Source organism: Coregonus clupeaformis, unplaced genomic scaffold (genome assembly GCF_020615455.1).
Source record: "Coregonus clupeaformis isolate EN_2021a unplaced genomic scaffold, ASM2061545v1 scaf0254, whole genome shotgun sequence".
Classification (NCBI taxonomy): domain Eukaryota; kingdom Metazoa; phylum Chordata; class Actinopteri; order Salmoniformes; family Salmonidae; genus Coregonus; species Coregonus clupeaformis.
This window is the reverse complement of record NW_025533709.1, coordinates 276,375-303,225: the sequence shown is the minus strand read 5'-3', so window position 1 is coordinate 303,225 and position 26,851 is coordinate 276,375. Positions and strand designations below refer to the sequence as shown.

Genomic DNA, 26,851 nt, shown 5'->3' with positions numbered 1-26,851 from the left:
ACAGACTTTGACGTACCTTTGTTTTGGTTGTGGTGCGTAATAGTCTCTGGTTTTGTCTTTGTTGTGTCATTTTTCAGCACCGTTGTGGTACAAACGTCTGTGCAGGTGCCTTTTATTTTGTGCTGACAGTGAAGTGAAGAAGTTGTCCATGGTGACGTTTCTCCCTTGTCAACGGAAGGTTCCAGAAGCCTCGTCACCACATCACCTGCTGCCCCCCATGTGGATATTTCCCCAGATATTGAAAGCTGTTCAGCATTTAACAATTATGCACGCTCTCACTGCGAAGCCTACTCCAAATAGGCCAGAGGAGACTGATAAGACTGCTGTGAGTCGGTGGACTGAAATAGGGTACATGCCATTTTAAGATTATAATTAGAATAGATCAATACAATAGAATGGCCCGCCTGTTCTTCATTCACAATTGGTGATTACATAATTATCCGTTGTCCGTTTCCCCCGGCTCATCAACTCACCCATTTCTCCTTCTTTCTCCCCCATCATACTTTACTTCATTTATTTTATCCGTTGTTATGTGTGTGAAATTAGTGTCGGTATTGTTTTGGTTCCGTTTCGAGCCAATTATCAGGGGTGATTATCAGCTGGGCGCTGCACTTTCAACTGTCGGAAGAAGGAGCGGAGCGGACCCTACTGTTGGGAGGAGGAGGGGAGCAGACCCTACTGTTGGGAGGAGGAGGGGAGCAGGCCCTACTGTTGGGAGAAGGAGGGGAGCAGGCCCTACTGTTGGGAGGAGGAGGGGAGCAGGCCCTACTGTTGGGAGGAGGAGGGGAGCAGGCCCTACTGTTGGGAGAAGGAGGGGAGCAGGCCCTACTGTTGGGAGAAGGAGGGGAGCAGGCCCTACTGTTGGGAGAAGGAGGGAGCAGGCCCTACTGTTGGGAGAAGGAGGGGAGCGGGCCCTACTGTTGGGAGAAGGAGAGGAGCAGACCCTACTGTTGGGAGAAGGAGGGGCAATGGGGGAAACCATTCAAAAAATGACTTGCCCTCATAAAACCGGTTGTAACTCCAGTTCTGTATGTGATGTTAAGATTCTAACGACAGTGTGTTATAGACTTATTTAGGAAAAGTCAAGGACAGAGGTGGGCATGACTTAAAACATGGCAGAGTATGTATTAATTTTGAGTTTGCATCCCAATATTACACTTTATATACATCACAGAAGACTGAAATATAGCAAAAATGTTTGACATAGAAACACCGGATTTTCGTCAGGTATTTAAAAAAAATGTTTATTAATTACAAAATTATGAAAAATATTAATAACATTCCACCCATGAGGACACTAGGTCATTTGACAACAGGAAAGAGCTACGACACTTTATGTTGGTGTTTCCTTTATTTTGTCAGTTACCTGTACATCTCTGTAATGTAGTTTAGGGAAGCTGATGGATTCATAAGATGGATGAGGGTTAGATAGATGGATGAGGGTAAGATAGATGGATGAGGGTTAGATAGATGGATGAGGGTTAGATAGATGGATGAGGGTTAGATAGATGGATGAGGGTTAGATAGATGGATGAGGGTTAGATAGATGGATGAGGGTTAGATAGATGGATGAGGGTTAGATAGATGGATGAGGTTAGATAGATGGATGAGGTTAGATAGATGGATGAGGGTTAGATAGATGGATGAGGGTTAGATAGATGGATGAGGGTTAGATAGATGGATGAGGGTAAGATAGATGGATGAGGGTTAGATAGATGGATGAGGGTTAGATAGATGGATGAGGGTTAGATAGATGGATGAGGGTTAGATAGATGGATGAGGGTTAGATAGATGGATGAGGGTAAGATAGATGGATGAGGGTTAGATAGAGTGTGGCTCTGCTGTCTGCGTGTGCTTATGCATGCGTCTACAGCTGCTTCTCCTATCCTGTATTCACATGGACACCTGCTTGAATGTAACACACCAAATACCAGCAATTGCTATAATCTTAGTCTGTTCTGCGTCCCAAATGACACCCAAGCCCCTATTTAGCACACTACATTTGAACAGGGCCCAACAGGGTGTCATTTGGGACACAATCAATTTCCCCATTCTGGTCGAAAAACCTGAGAACTCTGTGTGTTAAAACGTATTCACTATTCACATCCTCCTCCCTAGACAGTAGAATAGTATTGAGGCCAACATAATTGTGATTGGCGTGGATATTAATTAACCACATGTCAACTTAATGTACTGTGTGTATGAGTTGTCTTCTTATGGCTGGTAGGATAGAGCTGTTAAACAGCCTTCAGTAACCTGGTAGGATACAGCTGTTAAACAGCCTTCAGTAACCTGGTAGGATACAGCTGTTAAACAGCCTTCAGTAACCTGGTAGGATACAGCTGTTAAACAGCCTTCAGTAAACTGGTAGGATACAGCTGTTAAACAGCCTTCAGTAACCTGGTAGGATACAGCTGTTAAACAGCCTTCAGTAACCTGGTAGGATAGAGCTGTTAAACAGCCTTCAGTAACCTGGTAGGATACAGCTGTTAAACAGCCTTCAGTAACCTGGTAGGATACAGCTGTTAAACAGCCTTCAGTAACCTGGTAGGATACAGCTGTTAAACAGCCTTCAGTAACCTGGTAGGATACAGCTGTTAAACAGCCTTCAGTAACCTGGTAGGATACAGCTGTTAAACAGCCTTCAGTAACCTGGTAGGATAGAGCTGTTAAACAGCCTTCAGTAACCTGGTAGGATACAGCTGTTAAACAGCCTTCAGTAACCTGGTAGGATACAGCTGTTAAACAGCCTTCAGTAACCTGGTAGGATACAGCTGTTAAACAGCCTTCAGTAACCTGGTAGGATACAGCTGTTAAACAGCCTTCAGTAACCTGGTAGGATACAGCTGTTACACAGCCTTCAGTAACCTGGTAGGATACAGCTGTTAAACAGCCTTCAGTAACCTGGTAGGATACAGCTGTTAAACAGCCTTCAGTAACCTGGTAGGATACAGCTGTTAAACAGCCTTCAGTAACCTTGTAGGATACAGCTGTTAAACAGCCTTCAGTAACCTGGTGGGATACAGCTGTTACACAGCCTTCAGTAACCTGGTAGGATACAGCTGTTAAACAGCCTTCAGTAACCTGGTAGGATACAGCTGTTAAACAGCCTTCAGTAACCTGGTAGGATAGAGCTGTTAAACAGCCTTCAGTAACCTGGTAGGATACAGCTGTTAAACAGCCTTCAGTAACCTGGTAGGATACAGCTGTTAAACAGCCTTCAGTAACCTGGTAGGATACAGCTGTTAAACAGCCTTCAGTAACCTGGTAGGATACAGCTGTTAAACAGCCTTCAGTAACCTGGTAGGATAGAGCTGTTAAACAGCCTTCAGTAACCTGGTAGGATACAGCTGTTACACAGCCTTCAGTAACCTGGTAGGATACAGCTGTTAAACAGCCTTCAGTAACCTGGTAGGATAGAGCTGTTAAACAGCCTTCAGTAACCTGGTAGGATACAGCTGTTAAACAGCCTTCAGTAACCTGGTAGGATACAGCTGTTAAACAGCCTTCAGTAACCTGGTAGGATACAGCTGTTAAACAGCCTTCAGTAACCTGGTAGGATACAGCTGTTAAACAGCCTTTAGTAACCTGGTAGGATACAGCTGTTAAACAGCCTTCAGTAACCTGGTAGGATACAGCTGTTAAACAGCCTTCAGTAACCTGGTAGGATACAGCTGTTAAACAGCCTTCAGTAACCTGGTAGGATATAGCTGTTACACTGGAACAGAAGGTAAAACACATAGTAAAGAAAGGTTTTTATTATAACAAGAAACAGACACTCACATACACAGTGACACAAATACACACATCAATACTCTCCTGCAGCAGAATTGCTGTGTAGTGCAGCGATGCACATGGGATTCATAAACAAACACAGAATGTGATTACTCTGCTGTAGGACGAGAGCAAACAATCTTCAGATTGGATTGACGCTTGTTTACTTAGCTGTGTGTGTGTGTGTGTGTGTGTGTGTGTGTGTGTGTGTGTGTGTGTGTGTGTGTGTGTGTGTGTGTGTGTGTGTGTGTGTGTGTGTGTGTGTGTGTGTGTGTGTGTGTGTTTAACTATACTTGTGGGGACCAGAAGTCCCTGCTAGAGTAGTAGACCAACTGGGGACATTTTGTTGGTCCCCACAAGGTCAAATGCTATTTCTAGGAGGTTTAGCGTTTAAGGTTATAATTAGTGTTAGGGTTAGAATTAGGGTTAGGAGATAGGGTTCGTTTTAGGGTTAGGGTTAAGGTTAGGTTTTTGGGTTACGGTTAAGGTTAGGGTAAGGGTTAGGGTTAGGGGTTAGGGAAAATAGGATTTTGAATGGGACTGAATTGTATGTCCCCACAAGGTTAGCTGCGTAAGACTGTGTGTGTGTGTGTGCGTGTGCGTGTGTGTGCACGTGTCTCTCTCTCTGTGTGACATTGCAACGCAGCATGCTAGGTCTATAGAGAAAGGCTGTGTCTAAACTGGCAGTGGAGGGAGAAAGGCTTCTTCCAGCCCTCCTCTTCCTCCTCCTCATCCCCTCACATCCACCTGTTGCTGATATGTCCTCAGTATGGCCAAACGCTGCTGATGAGACCTGTCAATAAGCTGATATATCCTCATTATTGTCACGTTCGTTGAATGACGGGTCAGACCAAGGCGCAGCGTGATATACGTACATGTTTATTAACTTAGAAACACAACGACAAAACAACAACCGAAACTAAACGTGAAGTCCAAGGTAGAACACACAACATACCTTACACGGAACAAGATCCCACAACCCACTAGTGCCAATAGGCTGCCTAAGTATGGTCCCCAATCAGAGACAACGAGCGACAGCTGCCTCTGATCGGGAACCACACAGGCCAACATAGAACTACACATACTAGAATGACAACATTAGAATATACACACACAGAATATACACACCCTGACTCAACATATAAGCGTCCCCTAACCAGATCCTCTCTCCGTGCCTCCACTATTTCCTTCTCCCTTTGAGCCTCCTGTAGCGCCTCCCTCTGACCGAATAACTCCTGATCCCTCTGAACCAATAGCCCCCGTAACATGGTGGCCTCCTCTCCTAACCTGCAGATCCGGCCTTCCACGGCCTCCTGCTGCCTCGTCGTCCACCCCGTGTGCCCCCAAACATTTTTCTTGGGGTTGCCTCTCGGGTGTCCGTCGTCGCCACTGTTGGCGCCCGTTTCTCCTCTCCTACCTGGGCATCTACCTTCATCGCCTCCCGGTAACGGACGGCCTCCTCCTTAGTAATTCTCCCCCAACCGAGGAGGACATCCACTAAGGTTACTTCCCGTTGAGTCCCAGGCGTCTGCTCCTTCTGGGCACGCTGCTTGGTCCTCGTTTGGTGGGATCTTCTGTCATGTTCGTTGAATGACGGGTCAGACCAAGGCGCAGCGTGATATACGTACATGTTTATTAACTTAGAAACACAACGACAAAACAACAACCGAAACGAAACGTGAAGTCCAAGGTAGAACACACAACATACCTTACACGGAACAAGATCCCACAACTACACAGTGCCAATAGGCTGCCTAAGTATGGTCCCCAATCAGAGACAACGAGCGACAGCTGCCTCTGATTGGGAACCACACCGGCCAACATAGAACTACACATACTAGAATGAAAACATTAGAATATACACACACAGAATGTACACACCCTGACTCAACATATAAGAGTCCCCTGAGTCAGGGCGTGACAGTACCCCCCAAACACTGGTTATGAGACCTGTCAATCTGACAACAGTGATGTCATAAATTAAACATATTCACTGTAGTTATAAAGGATATGTCATGTTCATCATTAGACTTCAGTCATCATCAGCCTTGCTTTCCCATAGCGATGTTTTTAGGCCGGTAGCAAATGAACAACATTTTCTCCAAGGTGACGTGAAAACGCCAATTGCCATGTGAAATATTTATAACTTACACTGTTAGAAATACAGACTGCAAAAACTAAATGCTAGAGCACATTAATCTATGTGCTCACATTAATCTATGTGCTAACAGTGTGAGTTATTTCATAGTTTTGATGTCGTCATTATTATTCTACAATGTAGAAAATAGTAATAAAATAAGAAAATCCCTTGAATGATTAGGTGACTGTTACTGTACACACACACACACACACACACACACACACACAGAAACACACACACACACACACAAACACACACACACACACACACACACACACAAACACACACACACACACACACACACACACACACACACACACACACACACACACACACAAACACACACACACACACGCACACACACATCAAATTGTGATCAACAAAAATCTGCTCCACAGGGAACTTCAACCTGGCCATGAATGAACTGAAAGGCAAAGCAAGCAGGGTCTCTCTATGCTAATAATAGAACAATCAATAAAAACAATCAGTAATAGAACCAATAGCACTATATTGTAGTGTAGTGTGGGGTCCGCTTACTAAACAAGAACTGGACAAACGGGACCAACACCCAACTGCAACCCTGCATGCGGATTTCTGTAAGAGCCTCCTCAGAGGACAGAGAAAAACTCCAAACGACGCACGCAGAGCAGAATTAGGACAATTCCCTCTAATGATTAATATCCAAAAAAAGAGCCACACCTATGATTACAAAGACCTCAAAGGCCATGAGTTGACCATAGAAAAGAGTCCCCTCAGACAGCTGGTTCTGAGGCTCAGTTCGCTAACCCCTACCAACCCCACAAAGCCTCAGGACAGCACTCAACCAAATCATCACAAAGCAAAAAATAAAACTATATCACCTATTGGAAAGACACCACAGAAAATCTAAGTGAACTTCACTGCTATTTGGCTCTAAACAGACAGTACATGGTGGCAGACTATCTGACCACTGTAACTTCCACAAAGCTGTGAATGATCTGAGAGACAAGGCAAGAAGGGCCTTCTATGCCATCAAAAGGAGCATACAATTCGACATACCAATTAGGATCTGGCTAAAAATACTTGATTCAGTTATAGAACCCATTGCCCTTTATGGTTGTGAGGTCTGGGGTCCGCTCACTAACCAAGAATTCACAAAATGGGACAAACACCAAATTGAGACTCTGCATGCAGAATTCTGCATAAATATCCTCTGTGTACAACGAAAAATAAAGAAAAACCCTGGAATGAGTAGGTGTGTCCAAACCTTTGACTGGTACTGTACGTGTGCGTAGCGGGGGGTGCAGTCGGCTATCAGAAGTGTGTGTAGTGGACCGTGGTCGTCATTGGCAACAGAGATGGCAGCAGGTGTGAGTCCCAGTAGGGCGTGTTATTCCCCCAAACCCTCCACATTTTACTCACCAGCCTGCCCAAGGATTTCACTTTGTCCCAAATAGAACCCTATGGGCCCTGGTCAGAAGTAGCACTATAGGGAATTGGGTGCCATTTTGGATGAAGCCTGTGTCTCCATTGTTTGGTTTTCAGCACTGAAGCAGTGTGTGTGTGTGTGTGTGATTGAGGGAGGGAAGCAGAGGCCAAACCAACAGCTATGAATAAATCCTTAGACAAGATAAACCATAAGCCCCTGAGCAATACTACCAGTCGGTTTTAGATAGAATGTCGCGACCCCAGCCGCCTTGGGGTAAAAACAACCCGTGGTTTTCCTTGGTTAACCCATTGGCTCACAGCAGAAAACTTGACCTTTTTTTCAAACGCAATATTCTTCTTGTTTGTTTATTTTTTAAACTACATTTAAAGTAGCTGTCCAGTGTTAGGCCCCTGCTAGGCCTGTTAGGAACAACAGAATGGTGTGAGCATATCTGATTTACCAGCTCAGCCAATGAGACGCACTGTGGTGTTCAAAATGAGCAACCAACTCCACATGGGGCACGTCAGGCTTTTTTTTTTTTTTTATATATATACTGGGATGCAAATGAGCAAAATAAATAACAATATGGGGATGAGGTAGTTGGGTGGGCTAATTTCAGAATGGGCTGTGTACAGGTCCAGTGATCGGTAAGCTGCTCTGACAACTGACGCCTAAAAGTTAGTGAGGGAGATAAGAGTCTCCAGCTTCAGAGATTTTTTTTTGCAGTTCGTTCCAGTCATTGGCAGCAGATAACTGGAAGGAATGGCGGCCAAAGGAGGTGTTGGCTTTGGGGATGACCAGTGAGATATACCTGCTGGAGCGCATACTACGGGTGGGTGTTGCTATGGTGACCAATGAGCTAAGATAAGGCGGGGATTTGCCTAGCAGTGATTTATAGATGACCTGGAGCCAGTGGGTTTGGCGACGAATATGTAGTGAGGGCCAGCCAACGAGAGCGTACAGGTGACAATGGTGAAAAAGTATGCACTCACTAACTGTAAGTCGCTCTGGATAAGAGTGTCTGCTAAATTACTAAAATGTAAAAGGTGGGTAGTACAGTGGAGGATTTTGCAGGTTTTCCTACTTACAAAGCACGTAGAGGTCTGTAATTTTTATCATAGGTACACTTCAACCGTGAGAGACAGAATCTAAAACAAAAATCCAGAAAATCTAATTGTATGATTTTTAAGTAATTAATTTGCATTTTATTGCATGACATAAGTATTTGATACATCAGAAAAGCAGAACTTAATATTTGGTACAGAAACCTTTGTTTGCAATTACAGAGATCATACATTTCATGTAGGTCTTGACCAGGTTTGCACACACTGCAGCAGGGATTTTGGCGCACTCCTCCATACAGACCTTCTCCAGATCCTTCCAGGTTTTCGGGGCTGTCGCTGGGCAACTACGGACTTTCAGCTCCCTCCAAAGATTTTCTATTGGGTTCAGGTCTGGAGACTTGCTAGGCCACTCCAGGACCTTGAGATGCTTCTTACGGAGCCACTCCTTAGTTGCCCTGGCTGTGTGTTTCAGGTCGTTGTCATGCTGGAAGACCCAGCCACGACCCATCTTCAATGCTCTTACTGAGGGAAGGAGGTTGTTGGCCAAGATCTCGCGATACATGGCCCCATCCATCCTCCCCTCAATACGGTGCAGTCGTCATGTTCCCTTTGCAGAAAAGCATCCCCAAAGAATGATGTTTCCACCTCCATGCTTCACGGTTGGAATGGTGTTCTTGGGGTTGTACTCATCCTTCTTCTTCCTCCAAACACAGCGAGTGGAGTTTCGACCAAAAAGCTCTATTTTTGTCTCATCAGACCACATGACCTTTTCCCATTCCTCCTCTGGATCATCCAGATGGTCATTGGCAAACTTCAGATGGGCCTGGACATGCGCTGGCTTGAGCAGGGGGACCTTGCGTGCGCTGCAGGATCCATGACGGCGTAGTGTGTTACTAATGGTTTTCTTTGAGACTGTGGTCCCATCTCTCTTCAGGTCATTGACCAGGACCTGCCGTGTAGTTCTGGGCTGATCCCTCACCTTCCTCATGATCATTGATGCCCCACGAGGTGAGATCTTGCGTGGAGCCCCAGACCGAGGGTGATTGACCATCATCTTGAACTTCTTCCATTTTCTAATAATTGCGCCAAAAGTTGTTGCCTTCTCACCAAGCTGCTTGCCTATTGTCCTGTAGCCCATCCCAGCCTTGTGCAGGTCTACAATTTTATCCCTGATGTCCTTACACAGCTCTCTGGTCTTGGCCATTGTGGAGAGGTTGGAGTCTGTTTGATTGAGTGTGTGGACAGGTGTCTTTTATACAGGTAACGAGTTCAAACAGGTGCAGTTAATACAGGTAATGAGTGGAGAACAGGAAAACTAACAGGTCTGTGAGAGCCGGAATTCTTACTGGTTGGTAGGTGATCAAATACTTATGTCATGCAATAAAATGCAAATGAATTACTTAAAAATCATACAATTTGATTTTCTGGATTTTTGTTTTAAGATTCCGTCTCTCACAGTTGAAGTGTACCTATGATAAAAATTACAGACCTCTACATGCTTTGTAAGTAGGAAAACCTACAAAATCGGCAGTGTATCAAATACTTGTTCTCCCCACTGTATATGGGGCTTTGGTGACAAAACGGATGGCACTGTGATAGACAACATCCCGCCGAAGTCAAGGATCGGTAGAATAGTCAGTTTTACGAGGGCATGTTTGGCAGCATGAGTGAAGGAGGCTTTGTTGCGGAATAGGAAGCCGATTCTAGATTTAGAGATGGATTGGAGATGCTTAATGTGAGTCTGGAAGGAGAGTTCACGGTCTAACCAGACACCTAGGTATTTGTAGTTGTCCACATATTCTAAGTCAGACCCGCCGAGAGTAGTGATTCTAGTCGGGCAGGAGGGTGCAAGCAGCGTTCGATTGAAAAGCATGCATTTAGTTTTACTAGCGTTTAAGAGCAGTTGGAGGCTACTGAAGGAGTGTTGTATGGCATTGAACCTCATTTGGAGGTTTGTTAACACAGTGTCCAATGAAGGGCCAGATGTATACAAAATGGTGTCGTCTGCGAAGAGGTGGGTCTGAGAGTCACCAGCAGCAAGAGCGACATCATTGATATACACAGAGAATAGAGTCGGCCTGAGATTTGAACCCTGTGGCACCCCCATAGAGACTGCCAGAGGTCCAGACAACAGGCCCTCCAATTTGAGACATTGAATTCTATCTGAGAAGTAGTTGGTGAACCAGGCGAGGCAGTCATTTTAGAAACCAAGGCTATTTAGTCTGCCAATAAGAATGCGGTGATTGACAGAGTCGAAAGCCTTGGCCAGGTCGATGAAGACGGCTGCACAGTACTGTCTTTTATCTATCGCGGTTATAATATCGTTTAGGACCTTTAGCGTGGCTGAGGTGCACCCATGACCAGCTCGGAAACCAGATTGCATAGCGGAGAAGGTACAGTGGGATTCGAAATGGACGGTGATCTGTTTGTTAACTTGGCTTTCAAATACTTTCGAAAGGCAGGGCAGGATGGATATAGGTCTGTAACAGTTTGGATCTAGAGTGTCACCCCCTTTGAAGAGGGGGATGACCGCGGCAGTTTTCCAATCTCTGGGGATCTCAGATGATACGAAAGAGAGTTTGAACAGGCTAGTAATAGGGTTTGCTACAATTTTGGCGGCTAATTTTAGAAAGAAAGGGGGGAGGGCAGAGCTGGTGGCCGGGGTAGGGGTAGCCAGGTGGAAAGCATGGCCAGCCTTAGCAAAATGCTTATTGAAATTCTCGATTATCGTAGATTTATCGGTGGTGACATTGTTTCCTAGCCTTAGTGCCGTGGGCAGCTGGGAGGAGGTGCTCTTATTCTCCATGGACTTTACAGTGTCCCAAAACTTTTTGGAGTTAGTGCTACAGGATGAAAATTTCTGTTTGAAAAAGCTAGCTTTTGCTTTCCTAACTGATTGTGTATATTGGTTCCTGACTTCCCTGAAAAGTTGCATATCGCGGGGGCTGTTCTATGCTAATGCAGTACGCCACAGGATGTTTTTTGTGCTGGTCAAGGGCAGTCAAGTCTGGGGTGAACTAGGAGCTATATCTTTTCTTAGTTCGGAATTTTTTGAATGGGGAATGCTTATTTAAGATGGAGAGGAAAGCACTTTCAAAGAACAACCAGGCATCCTCTACTAATCCCCCGACACTCAAAAGAGAAAGAGACGGCGATATAGATGCCGATATGTGGGTACCCTGATGAAACTCCGCCTCTACCCACTTCTATTGGCAAATGTACAATAACTGGAGAAACGAACTGAACGATCTCCGTTCGAGACTATCCTTTCAGCGCGACCTGAAGAACTGTAATATATCCTATGTTTCTAAGAAACTTGGCTGAACAGTGTCTGGTAAGCTCAAGGCGGGTGGTGTGTGTCTCTTTGTTAACAACAGCTGGTGCGTGATCTCTAATATTAAGAAGGTCTCGAGGTTCTGCTCGCCTGAGTTAGAATACCTTATGATAAGCTGTAGACCCTACTATTTACCAAGACATTTTCATCCATATTTTTCATAGCTGTCTATTTACCACCACAAACCGAAGCTGGCACAAAGACCACACTCAACGAACTGTAGAGGGCCATAAGAAAACAAGAAATGCTCATCCAAAGACGGTGCTCCTGGTGGCCAGTGTCTTACCTCATTTTTAACTACAGCCGAAAAAACTCTAGATCACCTTTACTCCGCACACAGAGACTCATACAACGCTCTCCCTCACCCTCCATTTGGCTAATCTGACCATAACTCTATTCTCCTGATTCCTGCTTACAAGCAAAAACTCAAACAGGATGTACCTCAATACGGAAGTGATCCGATGAAGCGGATGCTAAGCTACAGGACTGTTTCGGTAGCACAGACTGGAATGTTCCGGGACTCATCTGATGGCATTGAGGAGTTTACCACATCAGTCACCGGCTTCATTAATAAGTGCATCGACAACGTCGTCCCAACAGTGACCGTGCGTACATACCCAACCAGAAGCAATTGATTACAGGCAACATCTGCACTGAGCTAAAGGCTAGAGCTGCCGCTTTCAAGGAGTGGGACGCTAACCCGGACGCTTAGAAGAAATGCCACTACGCCCTCTGACGAACCATCAAACAGGCAAAGCGTCAATACAGGACTAAGATTGAATCCTACTACACCGGCTCTGACGCTCATCGGATGTGGCAGGGCTTGCAAACTATCACGGATTACAAAGGGAAACCCAGCCGCGAGCTGCTCAGTGATGTGAGCCAACCAGACGAGCTAAATGCCTTATTTGCTCGCTTCAAGGCGAGCAACACTGAAACATGCATGAGAGCACCAGTTGTTAGGGACGACTGTGTGATCACACTCTCCGTAGCCGATGTGAGTAAGACCTTTTAACAGGTTAACATTCACATAGTCCCTGTGCCCAAGAACTCCTAGGTAACCTGTCTAAATGACTATCGCCCCATAGCACTCCCATCTGTACCCATGGAATGCTTTGAAAGGCTGGTCATGGCTCCCAGTAACACCATCATCCCAGATCCCCTGGGCCCACTCCAATTCGCATACCGCCCCAACAGATGACGCAATCTCTATTGCACTCTACACTGCCCTTTCCCACTTGGACAATAGGAACACCTAGTTGAGAATGCGGTTCATTGACTACAGCTCAGCGTTCAACACCATAGTGCCCTCCAAGCTCATCACTAAGCTAATGACCCTGGGACTGAACACCTCCCCCGGCAACTGGATCCTGGACTTCCTGACGGGACGCCCCCAGGTGGTGAGGGTAGGAAACAACATATCTGCCATGCTGACCCTCAACACAGGGGCCCCTCATGGGGTGCGTGCTTAGTGCCCTCCTGTACTCCCTGTTCACCCACGACTGCAACACCATCATTGAGTTTGCCGACGACACAACGGTGGTAGGCCTGATCACCGACGACGATGAGACAGCCTATAGGGAGGTCAGAGATCTGGCTGTCTGGTGCCAGGACAACAACAACCTCTCCTTCAAACAGAGGGCCGAGCACGCCCCCATTCACATCGATGAGGCTGTATTGCAGAGGGTCGAGAGCTTCAAGTTCCTCAGTGTCCACATCACTAATGATCAATCATGGTCCAAACACACCGACACAGTCGTGAAGAGGGTACGACAATGCCTCTTCCACCTCAGGAGGCTGAAAAGATTTGGGGTGGGCCCTCAGATCCTTAAATAGTTCTATAGCTGCACCATTGAGAGCATCTTGACTGGCTGCATCACCGCTTGGTATGGCAATTGCTAGGCACCCGAGCGCAAGGCGCTACAGAGGGTAGTGCGTATGGCCGAGTACATCACTGGGGCCGAGCTCCCTTCCATCCAAGACCTTAATACCAGGTGGTGTCAGTTTTCTCTGCTACCACACGGCAAGGGGGACCCTGAACTGCTTCTACTCCAAAGCCATAAGACTGCTATATAATTAGTTAAATAGTTAACCAAATAGCTGCCCGGACTATCTGCACTGACCCTTTTTTTGACTCATCACATACGCTGCTGCTACTGTTTATTATCTGTCACTTTATTCCTAGTTATATGAACATATCTACCTCAATTACCTCTTACCCCTGCACATCGACTCGGTACTGGTACCCCTTGTACTGTAGTGTATATAGCCAAGGTATCGTTACTCGTTGTGTATCTATTATTACTTTTATTATTACGTGTTTTACTTTTCTGTTATTTCTCTATTTTCTTTCTCTCTGCATTGTGGGTAAGGGCCCGTCAGGAAGCATTACACTGTTAGGCCACACCTGTTGATTTCTGTATAATAATAAATCAACAAAGAAGTTGGCTGTTTTTCAATAGGTGTCAATAGGGGTCAATGGGGAAGATGGATTGTGTTCCTCTGGGGTGGGCGTGGTGTTGGGGAATTCCTTCTATTGATGTGGATATCAACTGGGAGTATATATATATATATATATACCTAATATCTACTTGGAGTATATATATCCATCTATATCTAATATCTACTGGGAGTATATATATCTATCTATATCTAATATCTACTGGGAGTATATATATATATCTATCTATATCTAATATCTACTGGTAGTATATATATCTATCTATACCTAATATCTACTGGGAGTATATATATATCTATCTATATCTAATATCTACTGGGAGTATATATATATCTATCTATATATAATATCTACTGGGAGTATATATATATATATATATCTACTGGGTGTATATGTATCTATCTATATCTAATATCTACTGGGAGTATATATATCTATATATATATAATATCTACTTGGGTTATATATCTATCTATATCTAATATCTACTGGGAGTATATATATATATCTATCCATACCTAATATCTACTGGGAGTATATATATATATCTATCTATTTGTAATATCTACTGGGAGTATAAATATCTATCTATATCTAATATCTACTGCAGGCTGTTCTGTTTATTTTGTTTTATTTTTACATTTGTTCCCATTGTTTTTATTCATGCATTTTTTTCCATTATTTTGTGTTATTTCTGTGCATCATGCCTCGAAGATCACCCATGGAAGATCACCCATTGAAGATCACCCATTGTACTGAATGTCACCCATTGAAAATCACCCATTGTACTGAAAATCACATTTTACATTTTAGTCATTTAGCAGACTCTCTTATCCAGAGCGACTTACAGTTAGTGAGTGCATACATTTTTCATACTGTCCCCCAGTGGGAATCGAACCCACAACCCTGGCGTTGCAAGTGCCATGCTCTACCAACTGAGCTACAGGGGGCCATCACCCATTGAACTGAAGGTCACCCATGGAAGATCAGCCATTGTACTGAAGGTCACCCATGGAAAATCAGCCATTGAACTGAAGGTCACCCATTGAAAATCACCCATTGTAATGAAGGTCACCCATTGAAGATCAGCCATTGTACTGAAGGTCACCCATTGAAAATCACCCATTGTAATGAAGGTCACCCATTGAAAATTACCCATTGTACTGAAGATCACCCATTGTACTGTAGAATACCCGTTGTACTGAAAATCACCCACTGTAATGAAAATCACCCACTGTAATGAAACCTCTCCTGAGTGGCGCAGTGGTCTAAGGCACTGCATCGCAGTGCTAACTGTGCCACTAGAGATCCTGGTTCGAATCCAGGCTCTGTCGCAGCCGGCCGTGACCGGGAGACTCATGGGCGGCGCACAATTGGCCCAGCGTCGTCCAGGGTAGGGGAGGGAATGGCCGGCAGGGATGTAGCTCAGTTGATAGAGCATGGCGTTTGCAACGCCAGGGTTGTGGGTTCGATTCCCACAGGGGGCCAGTATAAAAAAAAAAAAAAGATGTATTCACTAACTGTAAGTCGCTCTGGATAAAATGTAAATGTAATGAAAATCACCCATTGTACTTAAGATCACACATTGTACTGAAAATCACCCATTGTAATGAAAATGTTACTAAATTGATAGAGAACTGCTGAACTGGTGAGTATTCAATGTGTTCTTACAGGAAGTTAAATAGGTACTTTTTTTGTTTGTTTAATCAGTTAACAAAAAATGGCTGAGTTATTAAAGGTTCAATAAAGTTCAGGACCTCTTATGTTATTATTTTTTATTCAGTGTTTGCAACCTTTCACCACAATTTAAATAAGTACAAGGTAATACTCTGCCTGTGTGACATTTTAAAGGAGGCCATGACTATGTGTAGCCTAGCACTTTGCAAGGTCAACTGGATTAGAATATAAATAGGTATTAGGTCGGATTTTCTCTGCAATAGCAACCTGCACATTACAGATAAATAAAGAGTGGATACAATCCACACACACGCAGGTCTCACTCTGCATTGCAATATTTACATCACAGGGCCTTTCTCTTTTCCAGTTGTCAAATAATTTCATTCCCAGACACTTCCGCCCAAATTCGCGAATAGTCTGGTGGACCAACGTGTCAAAACTTAGTTAGCCAGTACAGAGAGCCGGGAGAAACTCCCGGTGCAAAGGCATTGGCTTAATCTACCAACCAATCATCTCCCTTCGCAGGAAGATTATTTTAGTTTGACACTTGTTTCCATCTGAACATTAAGTAATTGATTAATCACATTTACTTAATAAACAGTGAAGGCCAGTTTGATTGAATCCAGCCCAGTGTTGACACCAATTGTCCCTTTTTGGTTTGTGATATAAAGGCAAAATCAGACATTCCTACCTAGTGCCTGCCTCACTTATATACAGACATAGAGATATCAAATACACATACAGGGTGTAATATGTTGATTGTTTTTCCCTATAGACATTGACAAGTGCATCATGTGTAGGCCTATAGAACATAATGTAGGCCTATAGAACATAATGTAGGCCTATAGAACATAATGTAGGCCTATATAACATAATGTAGGCCTATATAACATAATGTAGGCCTATAGAATATAATGTAGGCCTATAGAACATAATGTAGGCCAATAGAATATAATGTAGGCCTATAGAACATAATGTAGGCCAATAGAACATAATGTAGGCCTATAGAATATAATGTAGGCCAATAGAACATAATGTAGGCCTATAGAACATAATGTAGGCCTATAGAACATAATGTAGGCCTATAGAACATAATGTAGGCCTATAGAATATAATGTAGGCCAATAGAACATAATGTAGGCCTATAGAACATAATGTAGGCCTATGGAACATAATGTAGGCCTATAGAACATAATGTAGGCCTATGGAACATAATGTAGGCCTATAGAACATAATGTAGGCCTATGGAACATAATGTAGGCCTATAGAACATAATGTAGGCCTACAGAACGTAATGTAGGCCTATGGAACATAATGTAGGCCTATGGAACATAATGTAGGCCTACAGAACGTAATGTAGGCCTATAGAATATAATGTAGGCCTATAGAACATAATGTAGGCCTATATAACATAATGTAGGCCAATAGAACATAATGTAGGCCTATAGAACATAATGTAGGCCTATAGCACGTAATGTAGGCCTATAGAACATAATGTAGGCCTATAGAACGTAATGTAGGCCTATAGAACGTAATGTAGGCCTATAGAACGTAATGTAGGCCAATAGAACGTAATGTAGGCCTATAGAACATAATGTAGGCCTATATAACATAATGTAGGCCTATAGAACATAATGTAGGCCTATAGAACGTAATGTAGGCCTATAGAACGTAATGTAGGCCAATAGAACGTAATGTAGGCCTATAGAACATAATGTAGGCCTATATAACATAATGTAGGCCTATAGAACATAATGTAGGCCTATAGAACATAATGTAGGCCTATATAACATAATGTAGGCCTATAGAACATAATGTAGGCCAATAGAACATAATGTAGGCCTATAGAACATAATGTAGGCCTATAGAACGTAATGTAGGCCTATAGAACATAATGTAGGCCTATAGAACATAATGTAGGCCTATAGAACGTAATGTAGGCCTATAGAACATAATGTAGGCCTATAGAACGTAATGTAGGCCTATAGAACGTAATGTAGGCCTATAGAACGTAATGTAGGCCAATAGAACGTAATGTAGGCCTATAGAACATAATGTAGGCCTATATAACATAATGTAGGCCTATAGAACATAATGTAGGCCTATAGAACGTAATGTAGGCCTATAGAACATAATGTAGGCCTATATAACATCATGTAGGCCTATAGAACATAATGTAGGCCTATAGAACATAATGTAGGCCTATAGAACATAATGTAGGCCTATATAACATCATGTAGGCCTATAGAACATAATGTAGGCCTATAGAACATAATGTAGGCCTATAGACGTCGATGTTCTCCTCCTATCTAGTACCATCAACATTAGGTGAATTCTCTCCATTACTGTCTATGGGCAAAGATGGCTACCAGCTACTTCTTCTCCATTACTGTCTATGGGCAAAGATGGCTACCAGCTAGTTATTCTTCATGACTGTCTATGGGCTAAAATGGCTACCAGCTACTTCTTCTCCATTACTGTCTATGGGCAAAGATGGCTACCAGCTAGTTATTCTTCATGACTGTCTATGGGCTAAAATGGCTACCAGCTACTTCTTCTCCATTACTGTCTATGGGCAAAGATGGCTACCAGCTAGTTATTCTTCATGACTGTCTATGGGCTAAAATGGCTACCAGCTACTTCTTCTCCATTACTGTCTATGGGCAAAGATGGCTACCAGCTAGTTATTCTTCATGACTGTCTATGGGCTAAAATGGCTACCAGCTACTTCTTCTCCATTACTGTCTATGGGCTAAGATGACTACCAGCTAGTCATTGTTGTTGTTGGTGCAGTGAGGGAATTATTGTCCCAAACACTTTCCAGTTGCACTGACTCATCCATGATAAAATTAAATGTATAGTGATGTATAATGTTCTATGTAATGATATACATTCAGCCGACTACGCCATGTTATCTCATTACCCATTTTAGCTTCCTATAATTAATGTGTTGTGTCATACACAGAGTATAATATAATATGCATGTGTAAATGGCTATTCATTCACTGTGGGTGAATCAAATGGCTTATTTGCCTGCTACAGTCTTCCTGTCCCCCTTGTATCCGGGCAGATTTCCCCCTGTTCCTTGGTGGAACAATTAGTGCCGCTACAATATGGCCAAATTACACTTACTGCTTGTCATTCAATCTGTGTGTGTGTGCGTGTGTGTGTGTGTGTTTGTGTGTGTGTGTGTGTATGTGTGTGTGGGTGTGTATGTGCGTATGTGTGCCTCTCTCTTAATCACCACCATGCCACCATTTCAACCTCCAGAGGCTTCCAGAGCTGGAGACACACACACACACAAGCAGACACACACACACACACACACACACACACACACACACACACACACACACACACACACACACACACAAGCACACACACACACACACACACACACACACTCACAAACAGACACACACACAGCTCCAACGAACCTCCCTTTACAGCAATCAAGCCTGTTGTAATCAATTAAGATGATGGTCTGAACGGGGGAACAGGTGCCAGTAAATGTTAATAGATTCCTCTGTATCCATGAGGGTGACACAAGATGAATATTGAACACGCTCAGCCTGATCTGAGAGAGGATTGGGGCTGCCTCTGGGGTTGCCTCTGTGCCTGTCTGTATATCTGATAAGATGTAGAAACATGGATGGATGCAAATGTACCAGGCCGGGCTAGTAGAATGTTACCCGGGCTAGTAGATGGGCTAGTAGAATGTTACCCGGGCTAGTAGATGGGCTAGTAGAATGTTACCCGGGCTAGTAGAATGTTACCCGGGCTAGTAGAATGTTACCCGGGCTAGTAGAATGATACCTGGGCTAGTAGAATGTTACCTGGGCTAGTAGAATGATACCCGGGCTAGTAGAATGTTACCTGGGCTAGTAGAATGTTACCCGGGCTAGTAGAATGTTACCCGGGCTAGTAGAATGATACCTGGGCTAGTAGAATGTTACCTGGGCTAGTAGAATGTTACCTGGGCTAGTAGAATGTTACCCGGGCTAGTAGAATGTTACCCGGGCTAGTAGAATGTTACCCGGGCTAGTAGAATGTTACCCGGGCTAGTAGAATGATACCTGGGCTAGTAGAATGTTACCTGGGCTAGTAGAATGTTACCCGGGCTAGTAGAATGTTACCTGGGCTAGTAGAATGTTACCCGGGCTAGTAGAATGTTACCCGGGCTAGTAGAATGTTACCCGGGCTAGTAGAATGTTACCCGGGCTAGTAGAATGTTACCTGGGCTAGTAGAATGTTACCTGGGCTAGTAGAATGTTACCCGGGCTAGTAGATGGGCTAGTAGAATGATACCTGGGCTAGTAGAATGTTACCTGGGCTAGTAGAATGATACCCGGGCTAGTAGAATGTTACCTGGGCTAGTAGAATGTTACCCGGGCTAGTAGAATGTTACCCGGGCTAGTAGAATGATACCTGGGCTAGTAGAATGTTACCTGGGCTAGTAGAATGTTACCTGGGCTAGTAGAATGTTACCCGGGCTAGTAGAATGTTACCCGGGCTAGTAGAATGTTACCCGGGCTAGTAGAATGTTACCCGGGCTAGTAGAATGATACCTGGGCTAGTAGAATGTTACCCGGGCTAGTAGAATGTTACCCGGGCTAGTAGAATGTTACCTGGGCTAGTAGAAATTTAAGCATACTAGCCCGGCAGGCCAGGGCCAAAAATCTTTAAGTTCCATCACTGGATGGATGGGGAGTGAAGGGAGGGGTTTTACATGCTTAAAGTCTCTCTGAAACGGCTCTTTCTTAATTGTCTTTCCTTCATTCCAACCTGTCTCCTCGTCTCTAATGTTCCTCCCCTCTCCTCTGACCTTCTCCTCCAATGAGAAGCCGCGGGGAGAGAAACACAGAAATCGAGCCGAAGAAAAACAAATTGAGAAAGCGATGGTTAGATCTGCCCAGACCTGACTAAACTATCCCAGGAAAGGCAGCTCAGCTCTTCTCCACCCATGCTTCAGGCAGGCAGGAAATGAATCTCGGTCGCTGGTCGTGAAGGGCTGTCCCAAATTGCACACAATTACCTATTTAGTGCACTACTTTTGCCCAGGACCAATAGAGTTCCCATAGAGCTCTGGTCAAAAGTAGTGCACTTTATAGGTTATAGGGTGCCATTTGGGACGTATGATCCGAGGCAGCAGCAGATAGATCAGGCTGGACTGGACGCATTGGCAGCTGTGTCGTGTGAATTCTAATTGGCTTATTTGCATGTTAACAGGCTCCCTCTCCTCTGCAGATGGCCACCGTGTGTCAAATGACATGTTCGAGTCAATGTGACAGACGTTAAACATACGATAGCGTTCCTTCCTAGTCTCCCAGGCACCAGGCTCTACTAGGTAATGCCTGTGTCTCAAATGGCACCCTTATTCCCTATGGGCCTTGGTCAAAAGTAGTGCGCTATAAAGGGAGTAGGACGCCATTTGGGACGTACTCACAACTGACTGCTTTTGGGTTTCGGAAAGGTTTTTACTAATCAGAACCTACTGTACTGTAGGTGTCTGTGGCTGAGAAGTAGGACCCAGGACATGATGACCGGAGAGATGTGAAGAGTTGCTTTGACACATCTGCAGATCACATCTCTTTTTCTCTGTTTTGTTTATAACCTTTAACCCTGAAGAGAGAAAGGAGAGCGAGGCGTTGCGATTGGTCCGTTATACAAATTAAAAGATAGTTCTGCATGGGACCCTGTATGTTGACTCAATGAACGTGTTCATTGTCTTAAGAGGCCAAATTAAATACCATAATTCTGCACAATTAGATACAGAGACATCAATGTCTAATAAATGTATATATATATATATATATGATTTTTTTCTTTTCTATTTAATTACCGGTAGTTACTTATTATTTTCAACTAGGACATTCACATGCCCTTATGCTTTAAAACCCTTTCATGATATGCTATAAATCGAAAAGTGTCAAAGTGTCAGTTTACAAAACACTGATTGAAGTGGGTTTAACGAGTGACATCAATAAGGGATCATAGCTTTCACCTGGATTAAACTGGTCAGTCTATGTCATGGAAAAAGCAGGTGTTCCTAATGTTTTGTACACTGTGTATATTTAGTGTAGAAGAACCTTAACTACCATTATGGAGCTACTGTAATCCTTAATTGTTATTTTTTTGACAACATGCTGTTCTAAGAGATAATCAAAACGTTCTTTTGTTTTCTAATCTATTTCGCAATACACCTTGTAACTTGTTTTGGGTTTGTGTGGCTCAGTTGGTAACGAGTGGCGCAGTGGTCTAAGGCACTGCATCGCAGTGCTAGCTGTGCCACTAGAGATCCTGGTTCAAATCCAGGCTCTGCTGTAGCCAGCCGCAACCGGGAGACCAATGGGGCGGCGCACAATTGGCCCAGCGTCGTCCAGGGTAGGGGAGGGAATGGCCGGCAGGGAGGTAGCTCAGTTGGTAGAGCATGGCGTTTGCAACGCCAGGGTTGTGGGTTCGATTCCCATGGGGTATAAAAAGAATAATGTATGCACTAACTGTAAGTCGCTCTGGATAAGAGCGTCTGCTAAATGACGTAAATGTAAAAAATTTAACGCATGGCGCTTGCAACACCAAGGTTGTGGGTTCGATTCCCACAGGGGATTAGTACGAAAAAGTACGAACACGTCTGCACTCACTAACTGTAAGTCGCTCTGGATAAGAGTGTCTGCTAAAATGACGTAAATGTAAAATGAATATTTACACTTTTAAAGATCGATCACGTAGTATATGTTTCGCTTATCTATGCTGTTTCAGTTAAAATAAATGATTTATATTTTACACCTTTAAAGATTTGTGGAGCGTTTCCATCTGCATAGTAGGGTAGATAAGGCCAGAACAAGACACTTCTTTATGACATTATGCATTTGATGTTATGGTACTGACATTGTTATGGTATTGACATTATTATAATGTTATGGTATTGACATTATTGTAATGTTATGGTATTGACATTATTGTAATGTTATGGTATTGACATTATTGTAATGTTATGGTATTGACATTATTGTAATGTTATGGTATTGACATTATTGTAATGTTATAGTATTGACATTATTATAATGTTATGGTATTGACATTATTATAATGTTATGGTATTGACATTATTATAATGTTATGGTATTGACATAATTATAATGTAATGGTATTGACATTATTATAATGTTATGGTATTGACATTATTGTAATGTTATGGTATTGACATTGTATGTCTAGCCTACTTTTACTTCACAGCCACTTGGGGTTCTACTGTTTCACTGTATATACAGGACCAGTCAACAGTTTGGACACACCTACTCATTCAAGGGGTTTTCTTCATTTTTACTATTTTTTACATTGTAGAATAATAGTGAAGACATCAAAACTATGAAATAACACATATGGAATCATGTAGTAAACAAGAAAGTGTTAAACAAATCAAAATACTTTTTACATTTGAGATTTCTTCAAATAGCCACCTTTTGCCTTGATGACAGCTTTGCACACTCTTGGCATTCTCTCAACCGGCTTCACCTGGAATGCTTTTCCAACAGTTGAAGGAGTTCCCACATATGCTGAGCACTTGTTGGCTGCTTTTCCTTCACTCTGCCGTCCGACTCATCCCAAACCATCTCAATTGGGTTGAGGTCAGTGGATTGTGGAGGCCAGGTCATCTGATGCAGCACTCCATCACTCTCCTTCTTGGTAAAATAGCCCTTACAAAGCCTGGAGGTGTGTTGGGTCATTGTCCTGTTGAAAAACAAATGATAGTCCCACTAAGCCCAAACCAGATAGGACGGCATATCGCTGCAGAATGCTGTGGTAGCCATGCTGGTTAAGTGTGACTTGAATTCTAAATAAATCACAGACAGTGTCACCAGCAAAGCAAAGCACCCCACACCATAGCACCTCCTCCTCCATGCTTTACGGTGGAAAAAACACATGCAGAGATCATCCGTTCACCCACACCGCGTCTCACAAAGACACAGCGGTTGGAACCAAAAATCCCAAATTTGGACTCCAGACCAAAGGACAAATGTCCACCGGTCTAATGTCCATTGCTCGTGTTTCTTGGCCAAACAGGTCTGGTCTTCTTATTGGTGTCCTTTAGTAATGGTTTCTTTGCAGCAATACGACCATGAAGGCCTGATTCACACAGTCCCCTCTGAACAGTTGATGTTGAGATGTGTCTGTTACTTGAACTCTGTGAAGCATTTATTTGGGCTGCAATTTCTGAGGCTGGTAACTCTAATGAACGTATCCTCTTCAGCAGAGGTAACTCTGGGTCTTCTTTTCCTGTGGCGGTCCACATGAGAGCCAGTTTCATCATAGTGCTTGATGGTTTTTGCGACAGCACTTGAAGACATTTTCAAAGTTAGGTATTGACTGACCTTCATGTCTTAAAGTAATGATGGACTGTCGTTTCTCTTTTCTTATTTGAGCTGTTCTTGTCATAATATGGACTTGGTCTTTTACCAAATAGGGCTATCTTCTGTATACCCCCCCCTACCTTGTCACAACACAACTGATTGGGTCAAACGCGTTAAGAAGGAAAGAAATTCCACAAATTAACATTTAAGAAGGCACACCTGTTAATTGAAATGCATTCCAGGTGACTACCTCATGAAGCTGGTTGAGAGAATGCCAAGAGTGTGCAAAGCTGTCATCAAGGCAAAGGATGGCTACTTTGAAGAATCTCAAATATACAATATATTTTGATTTGTTTAACACTTTTTTGGTTACTACATGATGTTATTTCCTAGTTGTGATGTCTTCACTTTTGACTGGTACTGTGTTTGTGTTAAATCAGGTTGATTATACACTGAGTGTACAAAACATTAAGGACACCTGTTCTTTCCATGACATAGACTGACCAGGTGAATGCTATGATCCCTTGTTGATGTCACTTGTTAAATCCACTTCAATCAGTGTACATGAAGGGGAGGAGACAGGTTAAATAATTATTTTTTAGCCTTGAGACATTTACATTTTAGTCATTTAGCAGACGCTCTTATCCTGACTTGAATAAATTTTTTTGTTTATTTTATTATACTGCCCCCGTGGGAATCGAACCCACAACCCTGGCGTTGCAAACGCCATGCTCTATCAACTGAGCTACATCCCTGCCGGCCATTCCCTCCCCTACCCTGGACGACGCTGGGCCAATTGTGCGCCGCCCATGAGTCTCCCGGTCGCGGCCGGCTGCGACAGAGCCTGGATTCGAACCAGGATCTAGTGGCACAGTTAGCACTGCGATGCAGTGCCTTAGACCACTGCGCCACTCAGGAGACAATTGAGACATGGATTGTGTATGTGTGCCATTCAGAGGGTGAATGGGCAAGACAAAGGATTCCAGTGCCTGCCGCACCGGTCTTTGTTAAGAACTGCAACGCTGTTGGGATTTTCACCCTCAACAGTTTCCTTTCGTTATCAACGCTTTTGACACCTTGTAGAGTCCATGCTCCGACGAATTGAGGCTGTTCTGAGGGCAAAAGGGGTGGGGGGTGGGGGTGGTGGGGGGGGGTGTTCTTAATGTTTTGTACACTCAGCGTATATAGTCTAGTGAGTGTGTATATGGTGTGGATAAATAGTCTAGTGAGTGTGTATATGGTGTGGATAAATAGTCTAGTGAGTGTGTATATGGTGTGGATAAATAGTCTAGTGAGTGTGTATATGGTGTGGATAAATAGTCTCGTGAGTGTGTATATGGTGTGGATAAATAGTCTAGTGAGTGCGGAGGGTCAGTGCAAGATAGAGTCAGTGCAGATAGTCCGGGTACCATTAATTGGCTATTTATCACTCTGGCTATTTAGCAGTCTGGCTATGTAGCAGTCTGGCTATTTAGCAGTCTGGCTGTTTAGCAGTCTTATGGCTTGTGGGTAGAAGCTGTCTAGGAGCCTGTCTCTTGTGCCTATGCATGATTGAGTCAAGTTGGTTGTTGATCATTGCTAGACAGCCATTTTCAAGTCTTGCCATAGCTTTTCATGCCGATTTAATTCAAAACTGTAACTAGGCCACTCAGGAACATTCAACGTCGTCTTGGTAAGCAACTCCAGTGGTCCACTACCCAAAGGACATCCAGCCAACTTGACAAACTTGTCCAGCCAACTTGGCCTTGTCTTTTGGCCCCCTCTTTTACTCTGCTGCTACTCTGTTTATTATCTATGCATAGTCACGTTAACTCTACCCACATGTACATATTACCTCAATTATCTCGACCAACCTATTTTTTACTTCACATTTATTTTTCTTAAAACTGCGTTGTTGGTTAAGGGCTTGCAACTAAGCATTTCACTGTATTCGGCGCATGTGGCAAATAAAATTTGATTTGAATTGAATTCCCACATTCACATGTGTCCTCTCTGTTTCAGAGCATTAAGGTGAGCTGGCAGCCCCCTCCTCCCAACAGCCAGAACGGATTCATCACCGGCTACAAGCTTCGATACCGGAAGACTGGCCGACGAGGAGACCAGGAGGCCATCGAACCTAACAACTTCTGGTACCTGTTCACAGGTGAGTCTCCTGATACCTGTTTACAGGTGAGTCTCCTGATACCTGTTTACAGGTGACTCTCCTGATACCTGTTTACAGGTGACTCTCCTGATACCTGTTTACAGGTGAGTCTTATGTCACAGTGCCTTCAGAAAGTATTCATACCCCTTGACTTATTTCATATTTTGTTGCGTTACAGCCTGAATTAAAAACAATTCTCACCCATCTACACACAATAACCCATAATGACAAAGTGAAAACATGTTTTTAGAAATGTTTGCAAATGTATTGAAAATGAAATACTGAAATTTCTAATTTACATAAGTATTCACACCCTTGAGTCAATACATGTTAGAATCGCCTATGGCAGCGATTACAGCTGTGGGTCATTCTGGGTAAGACTTTGCACACCTGGGGCCTCATTTATCAACATTGCATAGAAACTCTTCTAAAATACTACTTACGAATGTATTTTGGAATGTTCATCTGCATAGAAAAAGTGTGATTTATCAAACAATCC

General features: G+C 43.5%; 1 protein-coding gene across 1 annotated transcript in view; it reads left to right on the top strand.

Annotated features, from left to right (window-relative positions):
- dcc (DCC netrin 1 receptor) overlaps positions 1–26,851 on the top strand; it is a 395,572-nt gene that overhangs the window by 188,989 nt on the left and 179,732 nt on the right. The window contains exon 12 of the mRNA XM_045214418.1: positions 26,211–26,352. Coding sequence (XP_045070353.1) covers positions 26,211–26,352 — 142 coding nt within the window. The remainder of the gene's footprint in view (positions 1–26,210; positions 26,353–26,851) is intronic.